The 20,698-nt window shown below is 35.0% G+C and overlaps 2 protein-coding genes across 3 annotated transcripts; both read right to left on the reverse strand.

Annotated features, from left to right (window-relative positions):
- Window positions 1-411: 411 nt before the first annotated feature.
- Window positions 412-3,162, reverse strand: hesx1 (HESX homeobox 1). Its single transcript, XM_082156019.1, has 5 exons — window positions 2,846-3,162; window positions 2,427-2,770; window positions 1,554-1,726; window positions 873-974; window positions 412-665 (listed from the first exon to the last, which is right to left on the reverse strand). The coding sequence occupies exons 2-5, from the start codon at window positions 2,560-2,562 to the stop codon at window positions 555-557; spliced, it is 522 nt and encodes a 173-aa protein (XP_082012145.1). The 5' UTR covers window positions 2,563-2,770; window positions 2,846-3,162; the 3' UTR covers window positions 412-554.
- Window positions 3,163-4,272: 1,110 nt separating this feature from the next.
- On the reverse strand, window positions 4,273-20,569 carry appl1 (adaptor protein, phosphotyrosine interaction, PH domain and leucine zipper containing 1). Of its 2 annotated transcripts, none has more exons than XM_082155839.1 (22): window positions 20,375-20,569; window positions 19,744-19,842; window positions 18,848-18,907; window positions 18,675-18,746; window positions 18,499-18,586; window positions 18,181-18,222; window positions 18,025-18,083; window positions 15,608-15,754; window positions 15,410-15,492; window positions 14,319-14,477; window positions 14,057-14,245; window positions 11,933-11,975; window positions 11,075-11,131; window positions 10,866-10,957; window positions 9,868-10,047; window positions 9,685-9,734; window positions 8,722-8,896; window positions 7,303-7,339; window positions 7,062-7,208; window positions 6,894-6,944; window positions 6,677-6,766; window positions 4,273-5,562 (listed from the first exon to the last, which is right to left on the reverse strand). In XM_082155839.1, exons 1-22 carry the CDS (start codon window positions 20,426-20,428, stop codon window positions 5,413-5,415), a joined length of 2,124 nt encoding a protein of 707 aa, XP_082011965.1. In that variant the 5' UTR covers window positions 20,429-20,569; the 3' UTR covers window positions 4,273-5,412. The 2 variants fall into 2 exon arrangements, with proteins under 2 accessions (XP_082011965.1, XP_082011964.1); XM_082155838.1 differs by having other exon boundaries at window positions 9,685-9,737.
- Between the last annotated feature and the right edge of the window lie 129 nt (window positions 20,570-20,698).

A 20,698-nucleotide genomic window follows, 5' to 3' on the forward strand; every position in this document is an offset into this window, starting at 1 on the left:
ATGCAAATTAACATACAAATATATTATTTTAACCTATATTATATTAAATTCAATTATATTATATTATAATATATTATTATAGTTAAAAAAAAAAACTTCCTTTCAAACATGCAAAACTGTGCAAGTGCTGTAAAAGTTGAAGTGACTCAAATGCTAATATAAAGCCCCCCTCAGTGAAACCCCCCTTTGTGACCCAATCAATACTTAATAGGTTTACTGAGCCCTATAGTTATAAAGCACTAATTAGTTTGGCGGGGGGTGTGTGTGTTTGCTTAACAGTTGGCAGGAGATAATGTTCACTTAACTCCACTTGGAACTAGAGAAAGAGTTTAAGTTTTAATTGGACGAATGAAAGTGTTAGATTAAAATTGTATTTATAATGACTTTATTCTTTTATATTTTCAGTAAACACACAATAAGAAATAACAATATGAACCTTTAGCATTTAAATCATAGCGAGAGATCATTTTTAATTACATAAGTGGTAAAGACATATATAATAAAATTACAATATCACAACAGAAATAATATGAGCAAATGTGTTTCTGCGACCATCAGTGTTCTTCCCTGCTGGTCTGTAAATCATTAAGAACGTTTTTCACCATGAGAAACTGAGACTCTCTGTGTGAGCGCTTCAGCTTTGCTCTTCGGTTCTGGAACCAAATCTAAGAGACAGACATAAAAACATCAGGCAAACATCCACCACAAACTTCTTAAAGATCTCTGACACACTTGATTGAACATCTGTAGTCCTAGAACTAATCCAAATATCCTAAAACAAACAATATCATACTAAATGAATAATCTTGGTTATTTACAATATCTATAAATATCAAAGCAAATGATGCACTGATTATCAGATCAGTCTTTACCTGAATTCTGTCCTCATCCAGGTGAAGTTTCTTAGCAAGTTCTTCCCGTATATCGATGCCTGGGTATGAGTTCACTTGAAACACACTCTCCAATATCTTGATCTGGACGTATAAAACCAAAAACATCATTAATATATTTATTTAGTGTATTAAGCCTTTAGAATTTATAACTATAGGCTGAAACATTTTTTAACTCATTTTGTGATTTCAATGTTAGAAATAACTGTATTTTTTGTGCATTTGACAAAATTACAATTGGAACCAATTGACTAATTTTGGACAGGAAAAGCACAGAAAACGTTCTTTCAGAATACTGAACGTTCTTAAAAGGTTATTTCTAAGTTATGAACTAAAGTTCTACCAGTGACGTTAATAGAATGTTCGTTCAAAGTCATCCGATCTATAATGCATTCATGGAACGTTCTGAATACGTTTCAGAATGTTCAGAGAACATTCAAAAGTAACGTTTCAAACCCATTATGTTTGCACAATTATAAAATGGACGTTTCCTTAACCAAGAAAAGGTTTGTTCAAACATTTAAAGGTTTTGAACGTTTCATAACTTAATGGGCTAAAATTTTCTATTTTGTGAGCAGGGCACACATTTAAAAACACGTGTAGGCAGTGAATGTTATGAATATGTGAGCGACTACAGCGCATGCGCAGATCAGCAGCGTTTACCTGAACGCTCGAGAACGCCGTCCGCGGCCTGCGCCCGATGTACCAGTTCAGTGTTCTCCTGTACGTGTCTGCTGGTGATTTACTGTAGGATTTACCATCTTCATTCACTCTCACATCCACTGAAGCGTCGCTGTCTGTGAGCACGAGGAGATTCTGGAATGCTGGTTTCACGTCTGAAGTAAATAAAAGACAAGATGTAATTTAAACAGTTCGTGCGCGATTCGATTAAGTGAATCGGTTCATTCAGACGGAGAACCGGTTCAGTAAACAGAGTCATCGGTCAAAATCTTTGTAGTAAAATTACGGAACGCGCCTTGATTATTGTTATTCCTAATGTTAATTAATATGTTGTTGTTTTTTAAGGTAACATTAACATGAATTATTCCCAATATTGTTAATAAAATTGTGTCTTACAGTTTTACTCCAAAAAATGAAATTTATTTTTTACAACAATGGGATTTTTTTTATTATAAAATATATACAAAAAATTGTCACCAGGACAATAGATTAGGTCAACTTAAAATTATTCACAGTTATGTTTGAAAATAAATATTAATTGTAGCTATATTTTAAAGCAGCTTGATGTAGATTTATCATTTGTCACTTTGGATAAAATTAGTGCTGTCGATTAATCGCATCTAACATAGAAGTTTGCATTTAAATATATATCTCATATCATGTCATGTCAAACACACATTATATAAACACAAACTTTTTTGTTAGATGTGATTAATCATGATTAATGTATTTGACAGCACTGTAAATGTAAATGCAATGTACATTTTCCTGATGTATTTTTGCACACACATTTAAAAAATTTATTGAAAACAAATACCACAAACACATTAGCGCATGTAAGGTGTGTTCTCTCACCTGTCCAGGGTCGGTAAGGCGCCGACAGTGCAGTTCTCTGGTCCGGTCGGTTCAGTCCCAGGATGCTGTCGATGGAGAACGTGGACGGTCTGTTCATCTGGATGTCCTGATGAGCACTGACTGTGAGAGACGCCATCTGGAGATCTGAGTCCTCTTCTTCTCCGACTGGACCTCCACTGCTGCGATCCCAAAGCTTGAGGTTCACCTTTACACCTCCTCTCTTATAGTCCCCGAAACGTCACCAATTAAAGCCTGAGACGGGGTGTTTTACATGTGAATCGCCGGCCCTCACCGCGGGACCCCTGGACGACTGCAGGTAATTCAGGGTCTCAACCTGTTATCTTCTGGAGACACTGAATCCCTTAAAGCTGCTATTGAGCGGGACAAAACACGGCTGATGTGCCATTCTTTTTACTCACCAGGTAGAAAATTAGGCCCCGTTCCCAGGATTTATCTTCTCCTCATTTCCTTCCGCTGCATCTCCAGCATTATGAGAAAGCAGTCAACTAGTGCCTAATCTTATTTACCTTATTTTCTACCACACGAGTTTAAAATAATAATAAAGCCTAATGCTGTTTAAACTAATCCTGTTGAATATTCCCATTCTCTCTTGACATGCATGGAGAAAGATGCTCCGGAGCACAAAAGCACAATGGCTGAATGGCAATTTGCTGGAAGCAGCATGTCATGATTGTCTCATTCAATGCTGAATTGATCTCTTTTTGGTTGCTTGGCTGCTTTTAATAAATGACTGGCTTGTTTATTTGTCTTGGCCTCTTGGAGAGCTCCGGGGACACAAGCGCGGTCCCTGCGGATCCATTGTTTTGCAAAGAAATGACCAATTAGACTTGTTTAAATGCAAACCAAATGAAGACCAATTAGAAATGAAAATAAGATCACCTAACCGACAATGCAAGCAATTAACTCTTTATTTTACAGAGATAATCCAGTTGCTTGCACAACTTTTAGTTTTAGGAAACTCATATTGAGGTTGTTTTCAGATCCTTAGGGTTAGACAATAACAATTTGAGCATTATGATATTTATTCTGTAACACTTTACAATAAGGTTAACGGTAGTACTTGAACTAGCAATGAGCAATATATTTTTTTTTACAGCATTTATTAGCCTTTGTTAATAAAAATTATGTTAGTGTTCATGTTAATTTGCAGTGCATTAACTAATGATGCATTTGATCCTAAAAATGCATTAGTAACTTTAACATAAATGTAAAAATTAAACATGTAAAAATTAACATTATAATGAAAACTAATGAACTAACAAAATGTCATGTTATCCAATGAAACCTTATTGTACAGTGTTCCCATTTCAGATATATGTGAATTTGCACTTAACAGATAAAAAAAAAGAAAGAAAAGAAATATCTTCAGTAGCCCAGCTAAATTTCAAAAAATGTATTTGTATAATATTGTTTTAAATTATCAATTTAAAATGATCAATTACAGAAAATTCAACAAAAATGTTTCCTAAACCAGGCCAATAACATCCCTGCTTTTAAATATTACATTTGGAATAGCCTATTAAGATTATTAATTATTAATATTTTATTTTGATCATGGTTAAGTTATATTTACACAAATGTAGATTTGTTACGTTTTGTGACATTTAAGAATGATTTGAACATTTTATTGCAATCTTTAAAGCAACGGAGTCCTTTAAAACTCTTTAAATTACTTGAAATATATTTGGATTAAGTTTAATGGTTTTTTTATAAATTTTTTATTAAATTGTGTTAAACAATTATTTGAAGAATTTTAATAGTTAAAAAAAAATCCATTCCAAAAAGTCTAAAACAGAAAAAATAAAGATTCTGGAGTCTAAGAGGATTAGCTTATTTAAACAGATTTTAATACCAATCTTCATTGTACCCCATGATTTTGTAGAAAGACATTCAGACAAACAGTTTTTTAAAGGTTAGAAACAATCATTGACAAATTAAATGGAGCAAAATCGCTTTACACTCAGTAAACGGACTCAACTGGAACAGAAAGTGCGTTTTTCTGACGTCTCAACAGTTTATGAACCATAAACACTGTTTTCATTAAAGCAAAATGTCAAATAAACCGAATCGATGAATGAGACGATATTTAACTCGGTAGCGCTCTGTGCAACTTCCACCACAAAAATAATGAATATTTCAGTTTGCAATTCCATCACCATTTTTAACCCTTCTGCTAGAGCTGCAGATTTCAATATACTGGACCAATAAAACACTTATGATGCAATGCAGTCTTCAATATATCTGTTATACAAAAAGAATACAGTACACCCCAAGTCTAGAGCCATTTGATCATGTGATTTTGAGCAAAACATGCACACTTAGTCTGTAGACTGAACAGATGTGTGTTTGTAGATGTAGAACAGTGTTGCAACAGCTAACAGACACAAATCAGAACCGTATTAGCGTATTAATAATTAAATATAACCTTATCAAATCATTTTGAACCCATTATATAGTGAACCTATCAAAATATTGCATAAAGAAAATTAAGCCTATTTTAGGATGATTAAGATTTTTAGAATTGAGATCGACAATTACATTAATACATCATTGACACCTTGTGTGAAACTCTGAACGGAAACACATGCAGCCTTACAACCTTCTCAGTGAGAACAGAAAATGAAGCCCAACGTACAGTATTAATGTCTCTGTTATTCACACGAGCACTACGTCTCATTAGGTTGTAGTTTGTCCTGGTAGTGGATTCATTTACACACATACACATATATATAAAACCCTCTAAAAGCAAATGCAATTCGATAACGAATATGGTAAAAAATACAGGATTCATACAAATATCAACTTCTGAGGAGTTTTCCCCTAAGTGTCCACTTTTGTGTGTGTGTGTGTGTGTGTGTGTGTGCGTGTGTGTGTGTATTCCGCAGTTTGATATTAAATCATTGCTCCTGAGGCCACTCTAGAGAACCCTTGAAGAACAGGAAGTGATATAATAGAACGGTTCTTATCAGGCCTCTGATTCGCCCTTTTTCTGCCCCTCCTCTCCTACATCGCTGTCCTCTGATTGGCTGTTGCTAAGGACCAAGACCTGTCCATCAGCAGCTGTTTGGCTGGGTCGGCTCGAGGCGGCTATCAAACGACTCTGTTCCTCAAGATCCTGAAGGTTTGGAGAACACAGTTTACTTATGAAATGTGTTCAAATATACACTTCTGTTTTTTCTGTGTGTTAAAGGGATGGTTCGGAGTAAAATCAACCTAGGGTCCCTTGCACCATGACCTCGAGCCAAACACCCCCCCAGAAGCTTTTTTCTCTTGGTCGAACATTATTAAAGTTAGAGCTTATTTAGAGATATCAGCCGAATGGCTTAGTGCAGGCGCTAATGGATCCAAGGTTGTATCTGGTAAATTACTCCACTAATAATGCCCAGAATGGTACCAAATCTCTACAGGAGTACACATAGGTTCTGTACTCATAAAACGAGGCATTGGAAAGTTTGTAAGTACATCCTACATCTACATCCTTATGATCGCTTTCTGCCAGGACTTTTACGTGCTTTTCCCAAATCACTGAAGTGGCCTCGACGTCCGGGTTAGCGGTAGCATTAGCCATCAGGCAAGTGTTATTTAAATAAACTCCTGACGTACTTACAAACTTTCCAATGCCTCGTTTTATGAGTACAGAGCCTATGTGTACTACTGTAGAAGTTTGGTGCCATTCTGGACATTATTAGTGGGGTAATTTACCAGATACAACCTTGGATCCATTAGCGCCTGCACTAAGCCATCCGGCTGATATCTCTACATAAGCTCTAACTTTAATAATGTTCGACCAAGAGAAAAAAGCTTCTGGGGGGGGTGTTTGGCTCGAGGTCATGATGCAAAGGACCCGAGGTTGAAATTACTCCGAACCATCCCTTTAATACTTTTATTCAGTAAAGATGCATTGAATCGATCAAAAGTGACAGTAAATGCTACAAAAGATTTCTATTTCAAATAAATGCTGAACTTTCTATTCATCAAAGAATCTGTTTTCAACACTGATAATAATCAGAAATGTTTCTTAAGCATAAAATCATCATATTAGAATGATTTCTGAAGGATCATGTCATGTGACACTGAAGACTGGAGTAATGATGCTGAAAATTCAGCTTTGATCACAGGAATAAATTACATTTTAAAACATATTCAAATAGAAAACAGCTATTGTAAATTGTAATAATATATCAAATTTTTACTGTATTTTTTATCAAATAAATTTGAATGTCTGTTACCTTCTCGATCTGTTTTTGTTTATGGAGTTCTTCCTGTTGTTTCTCCTTGGCTTTATTCAGCTCTCTCTGTTTCTGTGAGGCTTTTCGGTCCTGTCAGAAAAAAACAAAAAAACATACATATTTTCTCAAGAATCATCAGCATTATCAATTTCATTTTACCCAACATGCATTTCTGCACAAAGTCTTTTGAAATCAAATAAATGTTGATTTTCCTCACCATCTCAGAGTGGAGGGCGATCTGCTTTGCCAGTCCTACACTGTCACAGATCTGATTTATTCAAGAAAAAAGTGATATTTTTTAAATCAAGTATATATACACATGTCCTTATACAAGTGTAAAAAGGGAAATAATATGTGCATATATGAGAGATCAAGGTTTTTGTACCTTCTCTCCATCATTGTTTGACTCAAAGATGTAGCAGACGGTCACAGGCCGCCCATCCACTCGTCCTCCTGCCGTCTGCAACACGAACCCAAACAAGCGCTTGTTCTCCTGATGTGACGCACACATCACAACGCTGGACAGAGAGAACTGAGGAACCACAGAACAAACACTGACTTCAGAACAGCACAGGATCCGATATGAGCAGTGAACAAAACTGTTAAATGATTGGTTAAGGACGTACCCGTAGTCTTGTGACTTGTGTCTGTGGGTCAATGAGCCTGAAATAAACAGACAGAACTTTATAAAAGACAAAAGTATGGCGTAAAGTAAGCCTGATGAGCCTGACATGATTAACCCTCTGCTGATGCTCACATGTCTGTCAGAAATGATAGAATTTTTTTTTTTTAAGATTAGATTTTAGTTCAATAATGTTTTTTATTTACTATTCTGTATTTTTAGGGGATTTTATGGTACTAAATTATATTTATGCAGTATTTACAATCTATTTATTCACTAAGCATAGACCTGAAAATGAAATTTCAAACGAATTTTGAATGCTTTGGATCACCGACTTAAGTTTGGTCTCTTTTTAAAGACGACTCTTGGCGGTTTATTGGTGAAGTGAAAAACGTTTTAAAAAAAGTGTTTTTTTTTTTTTTTAATTACTATTTTCATTTTTTTTTATGAAATATATATTTTCCAAAACACATTTTACTCTTAAACTGTGAGGAAATCAAAGCTATAAATCTAAACAAGCTGTGTTCTAAATTTGAGGTTGATATCTCAAAAAATTTGCATTCAGTGATATTGTGTTTGGCTGCAGTACCAAACGCTTCCACTAGAGGAAATTCACTTCCCATTCATTTCCAACACGCTCATTTTTGACCATGAACAATTCAAGTGACTATTTTTTTCAGAATCATTTAACCTTTTCAAATCATGTCCATGATTTTCATGCCCACAACCGTTACAAAGTTTCGTACCATTCCGATGAAGTAAAAAAAAAAAAACCTTGCACACTCTGAATTTTCATATGCATTTTTTCGTATTCGTGATTTGATGGCTCTGAATTGTCAAAACACCTCTCAAAATGCTTGCTATGGATGCGGAAAAACAAAATCAAACCCGATCCAAATTGTTTTGTGACGGACGAAAGTTTCGGAGGCAGTGTGTAAACGGGATTGTGCGGAAATTTCGGAAGCGAATTCACAAAGATCAGCTGCAAAAAGACGGCGATTCTGACGCTTGTACCAACGTAGCTCCAATCATGATAAAAACCAGGTGTGCTTAAGCATTCTGTCCTTTTTAGGACATCACATCCTGTTTTTGGTTTGTTTAGATGTCTTTGGTCCGTGTTGTGTTCATATTTCAGTCGAACAACACCAGAGTTCGTTTGGAAGTGGACCAGGGTTCAGATGGCAGTGTTCACACTTAAAACACTAAACACTAGAGTTCGTTTTAATCCAACCAAATATGCCAAGAATGAACACACCCTAAAAACTAAATGTCCACATTTTTTGAGTGGTGTTTGCCCATCCGAATTTAAAATGCTTGACATATTCACAGGCTCTTCTTAATGACTTAGATTAGGACGAGCAGCAGAGCTCTGATCCAGGGTCAGTTCAACACAGCTGTGAGAATAACAAACGTCGTAACTCACTTCAGGCATTCGCATGTGACGAGCAGATGAGACTCGGTCATCCTGAAGATGTTGTGTATGGCTCGCGCTGCCAGGATCTGTCTCATGGTCTCATAGATGACGTCAGCGTTCTCTGTGGCCTTCACCTCCATGCAGCCCAAGAACCGAACGATGAAAAGCTGGTGCAGGATCGAGTCTGAAACAACACCAGAGATTCAGTCTGACTTCACAAGTCTCTCGTCTTGTGCACGATTTTTATAATCTTGCATCAAAATGCATCAACTTTCTCTGCTTTTCTGCTGATGCAACCAGAGCCAAATGGGTGGAGAAAATTATATTAATTAATACTATCATAGCCTGCTTTGCACAATCTAATCAAATCAGATGAATATAATCAAGTCTCAGTCTACATTATATCCCTAAATATTCTGTTTCAGTAGAAAATATACGACATTATGGACGTTAAATGCATTGCGAATGCCATTTTATGTGCAATTTAAGCTATTAAAGGAATAGTACACACAAAAATAACAATTCTGTCATTAAAATAAAAGATAGCAATTTATAACTTTATATAAAATATTATTTTAAAACTCATGTTCTAGTTTATATATATATATATATATATAAATATATATAGATTTGCCTTTTATCTGATAAAAAATACAGTAAAAACTGTTCATTTCTAAAATGTTTCGAGTGTGTTTTTAACTAATTTATTTTCAGCATCATTACTCCAGTCTTCAGTGTCACATGATCCTTCAGAAATTATTCTAATGTACTGATTTGTTGCTCAAGAAACAGCATTTATTTGAAATAGAAAATTTTGTAACATTATAAATGTCTTTACTGTCACTTTTGATCAATTTAATGCATTTTTGATGAATAAAAGCATGACTTTCTTTAAAAATAAATAAATAAATAAAATCTTACTGACCCCAAACGTTTGGATGGTGGTGTAAACATATTATTTTATAAACGTACCTTCACTTTCCTCAGATTGTGGCCCTCCAGATTCCCCAAATGGATTGGTCCTTCTTTCCGAAAAGGGAAAAACACAAACCAGTGCTTTACGTCAAGATGCTTAATAATTCCCAAATAAGAATCAAGAGTAAACTGTCCTCTTTATCCATCAACTTTGAGGCGTTCATAAACATAATCAGAGACCTGCCCTGGCCGGCGCTCTTGGCCTGACTCGCGTGCTCCTCGCTGACGGGGGAGATGATGTCAAACTGGATCGGTGTGTCCGAAGCCACTAGCGAATCCAGAGAGAGAGACGACAGCGCCGGAGACTCGGAGCCCACGGAGCACTGGCTGCCGGACCGGCCCGGTTTGGGTCGACTTTGCCTTCAGGGCCAAAAAGACAAATGTTTGAGAACGAAAACATTGAATCATTTACAAGAGCAAAAAAAGTTTCTCTCTGATATGGGAACTCATGTGTTGAGATAAAATGCATTTAGTACAAAACTGGTCAAATGTTTTGAATACATTTTTTTTTTATTTGCATTTATTTGATTAAAAAAACAATAATGTGAAATATTATCAAAATTTAAAAGAACTGTTTTCTATTTGAATATAAAAGTTTGATACACTGTGAATCACTGCAACTCAAAATTTGGGGTCAGTAAGATTTAAAATAGATAAATAAATGAATGCTTTTATTCAACAAAGACATTAAATTGATCAAAAGTGACCGTAATAAAGTTACAAAATATTTATATTTCAAATAAATGCTGTTTTGAACTTTACATTCATGAATGAATCCTGAAAAATTATGGTTTCTTATAACTATAATCTATATTGTATAATTAAGCTACAATAAACATGTATAATAATTGAGCAGTAAATCATCATATTAGAATGATTTCTGAAGGATCATGTGACAAAATTCAGCTTTGATCACAGGAATAAATTACATTTTACTATATATTCACATAGAAAACACTAACTTTTTAGATTGTAATAATATTTCACAATTTACTGTATTTTTTTTACATTTTAAAATCTTAATTACTCCAAACTTTTGACTGGTAGTGTATTTCCAGTAATGGAGTATCCACACTTACAAGATGACTAACTAATAGAGGCAAAATGAATTATGATTGCAATATTCTAATAATGATGCTATATTAAGTGCCGATATTAATAATGATGTTGTTGCTCACGTGCTCGGTCTGAAACTCTCGTGTCTCTGTTGAAAGGATGGAGAAGGAGTCACGGCCTCCAGCGCAGACTGATTCACTCTTGCTGCGATCTCCTGCCAAAGAGAAACATTAGCAATAACTGACTTTAAAATGCATTAAAGCTGTGTTATATATGCAGAGCTTTAGGTTTTCACCTCGACAGGAAGACTAAATCTGAACTCAACACTCACCTCGGGGTTTTCACTGAGGTATATCCTCTTAGATATGTTGTTTATCGTTGCAATCCACTAAAAAAAAGGAAAAAAAAACATTTGAATTACATTTTAATTGGTGAATCTAATGAAGCCCGTCATGTTTAGGGTCATTTTTCACACCAAAATCGAAACATATTTAATATAAAGCCTATATATTGTGACACTACATGCATGACATTTATGCACATTTTCCCCAGAATTCTCATTACTGTAAGTAATGTATATAAAATTAATATTTTTTTAAAAGCATTTATACATTATGATCATTTTCCTATCTTTATGCATGCTGATTTTAAAGAAATTATTGCTCTCAAACAGGTTACAATTACAGTAATGAGAATATAAAGAGAATTAAAAATAAACTCATTAGAATTATAAGGTCATTAGAATTATACTCACCAAGGCTGCATTTATTTGGTTAAAAATACAGTAAAAACAGTAATTTTGTGAACCATCATTACAGTTTAAAATAACTTTTCTGTTGTAATATATTTCTACTATTTATCAATGTTGAAAAGAGTTGTGTTGCTTCATATTTTTGTGGAAATCGTGATTTTTTCCCCCTTTTTTTTCAGGATTCTTTAATGAACAGAAAGTTGTAAAAAAAAACAGCATTTATTTTAAATGGTAAAGACATTAAAAATGATTTCCGATCAATTTAATGCATCCTTGCTGAATAGTATTAGTGTTAATTTCTTTCCAAAAAATTTGTTCTGGCCCCAAACTTATAATTTCTTTGAATATGTGTTGAAATGTTCTTGGTGAACTTGACCCTAATATCTGTATGTGCCTTTCAGAGAAGGTTGAGCTTTAATTGAGCAGTTTTCTCCTCACCTCCTCACAGTCTTTCCTGCTCTCCGCCTGTAATATGGCCGCCCTGCGATACACACAGAAACAGTGACTCAGAATGACTCAATATCTTGGCACATGCACTGAGAAAGGATAAGGCAGCCGTTTACTCGCCTGATAAATATTCATTGGAGTTTAAAGGAACACGCCGACTTTTAGGGACTTTATCTTATTCACCGTATCCCCCAGAGTTAGATAAGTCCATACATACCCTTCTCATCTCCGTGCGTGCCGAAACTCTGTCTGACGCACACACCGCTAGCCTAGCTTAGCACAAAGACTGGAGGTAAACGGCTCCAGCTAGCATACTGCTCCCAATAAGTGACAAAATAATGCCAATACAATGACTATACAATCACAACATGTAAATAGGAAAATGTTGGTGTTATTTTGTCACTTATTGGGAGCAGTATGCTAGCTGGAGCCATTTACCTCCAGTCTTTGTGCTAAGCTAGGCTAGCGGTGGGTGCGTCAGACAGAGTTACGGCACGCACGGAGATGAGAAGGGTATGTGTGGACTTATCTAACTCTGGGGGATACGGGGAATAAACTAAAGGCACTAAAAGTCGGCATGTTCCTTTAAACAGGATCAGCTCTTGGGAATTCTCTGGCAGCGCTTTCACACTTCAGTGTTTACAGTACTTCTCTCATTACTAGACTAATGCCATAAGACCAGCAAAACTCACCAAAACATTGAGGGAATTTTAGATTCCCAAGAACAAATAAGGGCTGACAAAGAGCAACACTGTGAAAACTGACTACGACTAGGCTCAATTTTAAGACAAATGCATTTTATTAACCACAGAGATGAAGTTACTGTAAAAATAAGTCAAAGTTAGACACATTTGACTATATAGCAAAAGGTCTGAACTACGTTGCAGCTTATTCTGGCCTGGACTGACATGTGAAACAAGGAAGTGTTATTTTAGTATCATTGAAAGTCTATTATAGTATTTTTTTTAATAGTTGTTTTTATTTTTATATTTTCAGTTTTTCATTTTAAGTCTAAGTCATTTCCTTGTGTTTTGTGTCATTTTTTTATACGTTTGTCTATGTAGTTTTTATTCATTTTTATTTCAGTTTGAATTATTTCAGTACATTGTTAAACTAAATGAAAATGAGAAAGATGCCTTGGCAAGAAGCTGAAATAAAATGTTTAATTTTTTAAAATATTTTATCTGTTAGTGTTTATTTTATTTCAAAATGTTAGTGTTTATTTTTTTATATATTTTATCTTTTAAGTGTTTATTTTATTTCAAGCCACAAAAAAACAGATTTTTAGTTTTAGTTTTCAGTTAACTATAACAACTCTGCAACCAAGCACACTTCCTTTAGTTTTTAGTAGAGCTGCATGATTAATCATTAAAAGATTGCAAACTCCATTCAAACACCCACATGATTGTATTCCTAAATGACAGCAATTCGTCTGTCTAATAAACCTTTGACATGTACGATCACAGCCAACACTGAGATCTGCGTTCTGATCCAGAGAGAACAGTAGTCATGTTTAGGGATGAAACAGCTTCTCAGACAGTCTTTTCAAACACACAGTATCATTATTTCTGTTCCAAATACTCAAATTATCACGGAAGTACTGGGATAAAGTTTCGGATATAAACAAACACTGATGTCTACGGTAGAGATCAATAGAGCAAATCATGTTCATGCATGTGCAAATCATCTTTTGAAAGTAACTTGACACTTCAAATTAAGATTGTATCAATTACATCATTACACCAGTAGGTGGCGACAAGTGACCGTTAAACAAATGTATTCGTCATTGAATCATTAATTCAAGAGTTTCGCTCAAAAAACGCAGATTCATCCAGTAATGAAACAAGTGAAGTCTTTGAGTGAGTCATTGAATCAGTCATTCAAATCGACTTTTCTTAAAAATAATTCAATTTAATTAAACTTTTTTCAAATAAACTGCAGCAATTTTGTCAGAACCTCTAATAAATCACGTTATTTTGTTTAGCTGTCTATTCAGAATCGTGATCTCTATTTATCCAGAATCGTGCAGCTCAAGTTAGAGGCAGGATTATCGGCACCTAGAGGAAATATATTGTAATATCTGTACAAGACAGATTTGTGCATTGAAAATCGTACTTCTTTCCGTCAAACGATGTGATCTGAAAGCAGAACCGGCGGTCCTCACAGTCCACAGCCATGACGGAGCAGTTGTCAATGTCCATAACCAGACCTCCGGCCACGTCTCCACGCGATTGGCCCATGAGGTTTCCTCCCTGGGTGAAGAAGTACTGCCGGTCCCAGCTAGACGACACCAGGCCCGTTTTACTGGCGGGTAGAAGCACGAGATCAGCATGAATGCAGGCGACTGAAGCGCATTGAAGCGGTGATGTTCTCTTACTTGCGAGTGTTGAGGTATCCGGCCTTGCGGGTCAGGTTGCGGTTCACAGGGACGGTGTTCGGGTCGGGGTCGGGCATGTAGAGCGGGTCGCTGGCCTCTTTCAGCTCTTGAATCGTCTGATCCATCGCTTCAGCGTCACTGTCCATTTCCCTCCGGACACTACGACCACCAAGAGAAGAAAGTCAGACTCACACATACAGTACGTCACCATTCATTTCAGAGTAATTCATGGACTTTTGTTCTCACTTGGAGAATAGCACAGACACACATGCAAACAAAACACAGTGATTTCTTGTAGTTTCGTTTAAGAACTTGCTATTATCATGCAAAGAACACTTTATCAACAACGCAAAAGCACAAGGGTGAGTTAAACTTTACTGAAACAGGAATGATAGTGTACAACAATTTGCATATTAAACCAAAAGTTTGGGGTATATTGGAAATATTTTTAATGTTTTTGAAACAAAGCTCTCCAAGGCTGATAAAAAAATATAGTAAAACAGTAAAATTGTCAAGTATTATTACAGAACTGTTTTCTATGTGCATATATTGTAAAATGTAATTTATTCCTGCGATCAAAGCTTGAATTTTCCGCATCATTACTCCAGTCTTCAGTGTCACATGATCCATGAAAAAGTTCAATAGCATTTATTTAAATAGAAATCCTGGTAACACTTTAAACCTCACTTAATCAACACTTATCACAAAAAATTATCCATTTCTTTAAATGTATTGTCAGATGAATTAGTCCATTATATGGTGAAAACCAGTGTTATTTTAGTATTACTTAATACTATTATATTATTTTTATATTTTCAATTTTTATTTTAGTCATTTTTATTAGTTTTTTTTTATATTTCTATTCAGCTTCATATCTTTTATTTATTTTTTATTTATTATTCATCTATTTCAGTTTTAGTTTTAGTAATTTTCGTATTTAGTCTATTAGTTGTTTCAAAGGCAACATTAGACATTTTTTAAGGGCAAGTTTTTCATTAATTAAAAAAAAAAAAAAATCTTAATTTTATTTATTTATTTCATCTTTATTTCAGTTTTTACTAGTTTTAGTGGAAGTTTCCCCCAAAACTCACTTCTGCACGCTGGTTCCGATGTTGGTGAGAAAATCCTCCCATTGCTGCGTCAAATTCTCTGATCCCAGTTTAAAAAAGCTGATCTGATAAAAAAAAAAAAAAAGCAAATAATAATGAGCTATAACAGACTACATTATTATCTGGTGTTCAGAATGAAATATGATGCCTATATCTGATGTTAAACTGCAGCATGAGCACCTGCGCCTGCATGTATCCCAGTAACGGCTCCAACAGCGCGATCTTCTTCTTGTACTGAAGCATGTTGAGTGAAGCGAAGTAGTGCATTGTGGTCTCGTGATGTTTCTTCCTGGAAGTGTACACGTCCTCCATCACTTCATTCTTCACCTGCAGTGAACGCATGGACCATAGGAGTTAGACATGCTTTTAACAACTGGGAATTGATTGGATGGTGAAAAGTCTCTATAGGACGTGTGGATGAAAGATAAAGCGAGTCAAAAGCTCATTTCAGAGTTGGTGCAAGTTTGATGCAAGACGATGAAGACTAGCATTTGGAATAACATGCCCTGATGAATCGGGAACATGCATTAAGAAAGTTTTAATTTCATCTTGACTGTGTTAAAGTGCCCCTCTTATGCTTTTTCGAATATCATCTTTCATGTAGTGTGTATCATAGCCGACTGTGAATGTAAAAGGTCTGCAATGTCTTAAAGATCAAAGTGCACGATAAATAAATGTATTAAAAGGAAGAATCGAAGCTGAACAGCTGAAATGAGTGGTTAGTAATTACAATCTCACTTCATGTTACATAACTACGTAACAATGTAACAAAGTTTGCATAATGCCACCCTATGGTTTTGATTGGTTGCCTGCGAACAACACTGTCCTCTAGTGGAAGCTGAGACTGGAAGAGTTTGGTTCGTGTTGTCGACATGTTGAGAAGACGCTGTTTTCAGCGCTGCGAACCCACTTTCATTCACTTCCAAAGAACGAAGACTCACACTGGAATTGATACGGTATCTGTTCATATCTGTAGCCGCGTTTCCATTACCCTTCAAATTGCACAAATTGAAATTGCGAATTGGAAATACGCCCAATGGAAACACGTCAATTTCGCAAAAACTCGCATGAGGGGGTTTTTCAGGCAATTCGAAAAAGAAATATTTCGCAAAACTGCAATGGAAACAGTGTTTGCGCATTTACAGGTCACCTGACGTAGATGACATGTGTGTTTGGACAGAATACGAGACTTTATTAAATTCATAAAAGACAGAAGAATTACAGGAATACTGGATTCTAAACCTCAAAGAAATGCCACATTCAAGACCTCGAAGCAGATCTGAGGGAGAAACACCCAGAAACTCCTCATATGTGCCGCTCACAGTATAAGGGTCGTTCCTTGCCATTAATGCTTGGATAACACACATACGTCTCCTTCGATTACTGTGGTTGCACAGTAACGACAGACAAAGGGCAAATCGGACCGAATCTTACTATTAATAATAAAAGATAAGCTAATCATGTGCATTGTAAATGTCAGTAATTTATCTTTTTTGACTCATTCTTTTTATAAAAAATTATTTAAAGACTGAAATATGTGAGGTTTATCTTTTTATAAAACCTTTTTTGTCAAAACTTGATTTGAACTTCATGCATGTCAGTAGATAACGTTGCAAGACACTTTTAAAATCTGGCTATCATTTTTAATGTTATTATTTTAATGTTTATGTAAACAAAAAGTACATATTGATGCAAATTTAATTTGTTATTTGCTGGTTTTCGATATAAAACTTGGTGAATTGATTTAATTGTGTAGTATTTATACTTTTTGAACAGGATTCTGTGATAACCGTGATCATTTTTGTCACTATAACCATTAAAATGAAATGTTCATGCCATTTCATCTCTAGTTATGATCAACTAAAAAATTATCTCTGATTCTGTTTTTCTCTGACATTTAAGGGTGACATATTTAGGCCTACAAAAACTCTTTAAGGTCTAAAATAGTTTTGATAGTTGTTAATATGAGAGTTATGAGACATTATTTAAGAGATTTAAGTATTGTATTACATGAGTAGCTCTCGGCCACTTTCCTTTTTAAAAAGTAGCTCTCAAATGAAAAAAGGTTGGAGACCCCTGCTGTAGGCAGTCGACCAATCACAACAGACTGAGCCATCTGACCAATCAGAGCAGAGCAGGCTCTCGGAAAGGCGGGGTTTAGAGAGACTGAATCTTCAAACAAACTGTTTTCAGACTCTTTGAGAAATTAGATGATGTGCAATGTATATTATGAGAAAATTAAATGTTTTTTGACCTTGGATGCATATGAAGCTATTGTAGGAGACTCCAAAACAAATCTAGAAGCCTTTAAAATAGCATCATAAGGGCACTTTAAACTGAATATAGTGAGTTATTTGTCTTCTTTTCTCGTCCTGGACGCAGGTCTCAGAGTCACAGATGCTCATCTATCTGCGGTCAGGCCAGCTCTCAGTGTGTGTTTTATTAAATGAGGACAGCCAGAGCATTCAGCAATAAAGACACACACACACACACACACACACACACACACACGTTACACTCTTATCAGGACTGCGGAGCCGCATGCAAACTAACCAGCTGTCAGTCATACAACACCGTAAAATCTCAAAATGCAACACCTTCTCGTTTTCCTTTCGCTTAGACAGACGACTGTATCGGTTTATCGCCGCATCGTGATCTGAAATGAAATATATTAAACATAATGAGGCAGAAATAATGGCTTCATTATCAAATGTTGCAGCAATTATGTAGAAAAAAAATAACAAAGTGCTTACCATCACTTGCAATCTGAAACACTTCCTTCAGGATGACAATTTCTGGAGAGCGAGATGGAGGAAAATTAATGTGTTATATAAGAGACAAAGTACAGCTTATTAAACAGCTACTTAAACGACTAAATGGACATGAAATATTGATTTGAGGTGAATTAATTTTTTATGCGAGTTGAATGAGAGACACGAAATGAACACAGATATCTGGAAATAGTGGCAATTATATAGTTTATAGAGTCATTATGAGAAAAGATTTGACAACAGAGTTAGGAATCAAGTATTCCAGAATGCTTGCCCCCATAATGCACTGCTGTCTCATACCTCTCAAGTCTCTCTCTTTAAACTGTGTGATGGGGAACATCATGGCGTCCGCGAGCTGAGTGGAGAGAACGGCGTGACAGGAGCTGAGCTGAAATGAAAGCACAGAGAATTATGAGTGGAAATCTCAATTATCAAACTCGCACGGGATGTTAATGAGCGAGTGATGTCACTCTGACCTCGTCGATGACTTTGGCAAACTGCTGGAGAGTGGAGCTCATGACCTCATCGTCGCCGCCCAGAGGGAAACGCTGCACATCAGAGAACGTTAAGCATCAACAGCACATAAACTCCAACACAAGTCAGAACAGAGGAAAGATGAGATATCATGCAGAAAACCATCAGAAATCACCTGTTTCTCATAGTCTTTCAGTAATTTAGACGTCAGATGTGTGGCAGCACTCAGTTCATTCTGAAAGAGAGCCATGCAAATCTCATTAAAACATATGGACCATTTTCACATTTCAAAAGTATTATATTTTGACATTTGGCAGTTTTTTTTGTCATTCTGTCTCAATTGTGATTCTTATATTAAAGTGTTTTTCATTGCATTAATTTGTTTTGTTCATTTGCTTTTTTTCAAGTTAGCAGTAAAAAACATCTTATACAATCATGTGTAAACAATTGACAGTAATCACTTTTATTATGAATAATAATATAATAATGGTATTATTATTATTATAGTAATTACTATTATTACTAATAATATAATTAACTATAATATCTTGTATAAATATGAATATGTATTATATTATTATTAATAATATTAATACTTATACAGCTGTTGATAAAAATAATAATTTAAAAACAGTATAAATAAAATAAAAATACTGTCATTATTATATTATTATTAATAATATTAATACTATTACAGCTGTATTAATAATTTTCAAATAGTAGAAATTACATAAAATACTATCATTATTATATTATTAATAATAATATAACTACTGTTGTTAATAATAATTATAATAATTTAACAATAGTAGAAATATAATATAATATACAATTAATATGAAATATAATACTATCATTATTATATCTAGTATAATATTAGGGATAATTATTAATTAATAAAGGTCCTAAAAATTAATTTTCTTTATCCAAAGTATGACTTCAACTTTCTTTCTTTTCTTTCTGTTCTAAACTTGTGTGTGATTTATCCATTAAGACTAAAGTTATCAAACAACTATTATACTGTAAATATATTCTTGAGCATATCTCATATAATATTTCATGAGTTCTCACCTGGGCGTCATAGATTCTCTGCATGGCTTTGAAGAGCTGACTGAAATAAGTGGATATTGATGCTGTATCTTCTTCAAACACCCCGAGCAGAGAGCGTGTCTACAAAAACAACAGGAATATGAGAAACAATAATGTTTAGACAATAATCATAACGTGTATTGCTTATTGAAGAGACCTCAGACGGTGTTTCTGAAGTTCTGTTGTGATATTAGACTAATAATGAGCCACTGTTTTCACTGCAAAGTGATGCAAAATATTGCAATATAAATGTCAACATGACCATTCACTCTTATTGTTGATGAGTTTCCCTCTGATATCGATTTACAGCACTGATCATGCAATGTTTAGACTCTCATTACAGTTTTCTGATATATTTAAGATATGATTTTTGATTCATCTGTGTCTTATAATATCCCATCATGCCATATCCAATCCACCAACACCCATCAAAAAGCTAAACAGCTCAAAATCCGACATGACTCAGTCAGATCAAACCATCAGGATGAACAGACTCGTGATCTGCTCTGCTTTACATGATGAGAAGCACGAGCAGCAGATGTTTATTATTATTAATAATGCTTATTTGTTTATTTATTTCTGTTAGCTTGTTAGCTAAATGATGATTATTTACCTGCGGACTGTCTTCCAGAGTTTCCTCTATCGGTAATGTATCGAATCCAGGCATGACTGCAGATGTAACGCGAGCGCAACGATCTATACGTTTTATTCAGAATCAAAAGTCACAATGTTATAATGTTGATCTTCGCTTTATTCCTGACAAATCAACACCCACCCGGATCCGCCCACAAACGCGGAAGTCCCGCCTCCTCCTGCCCGCTGATTGGCCGAGGCGCTATTGATAATATGATGACGTCCGCGCTTGTTTATAAGAAATAAAAGCCATTCGTGACTCTTTGATGGTTAGTGATATTAATATATAAGACAAATATTTCAT

This window comes from Leuciscus leuciscus (assembly GCF_965113295.1).
Source record: "Leuciscus leuciscus genome assembly, chromosome: 23".
In the NCBI taxonomy this organism is placed as follows: Eukaryota; Metazoa; Chordata; class Actinopteri; order Cypriniformes; family Leuciscidae; genus Leuciscus; species Leuciscus leuciscus.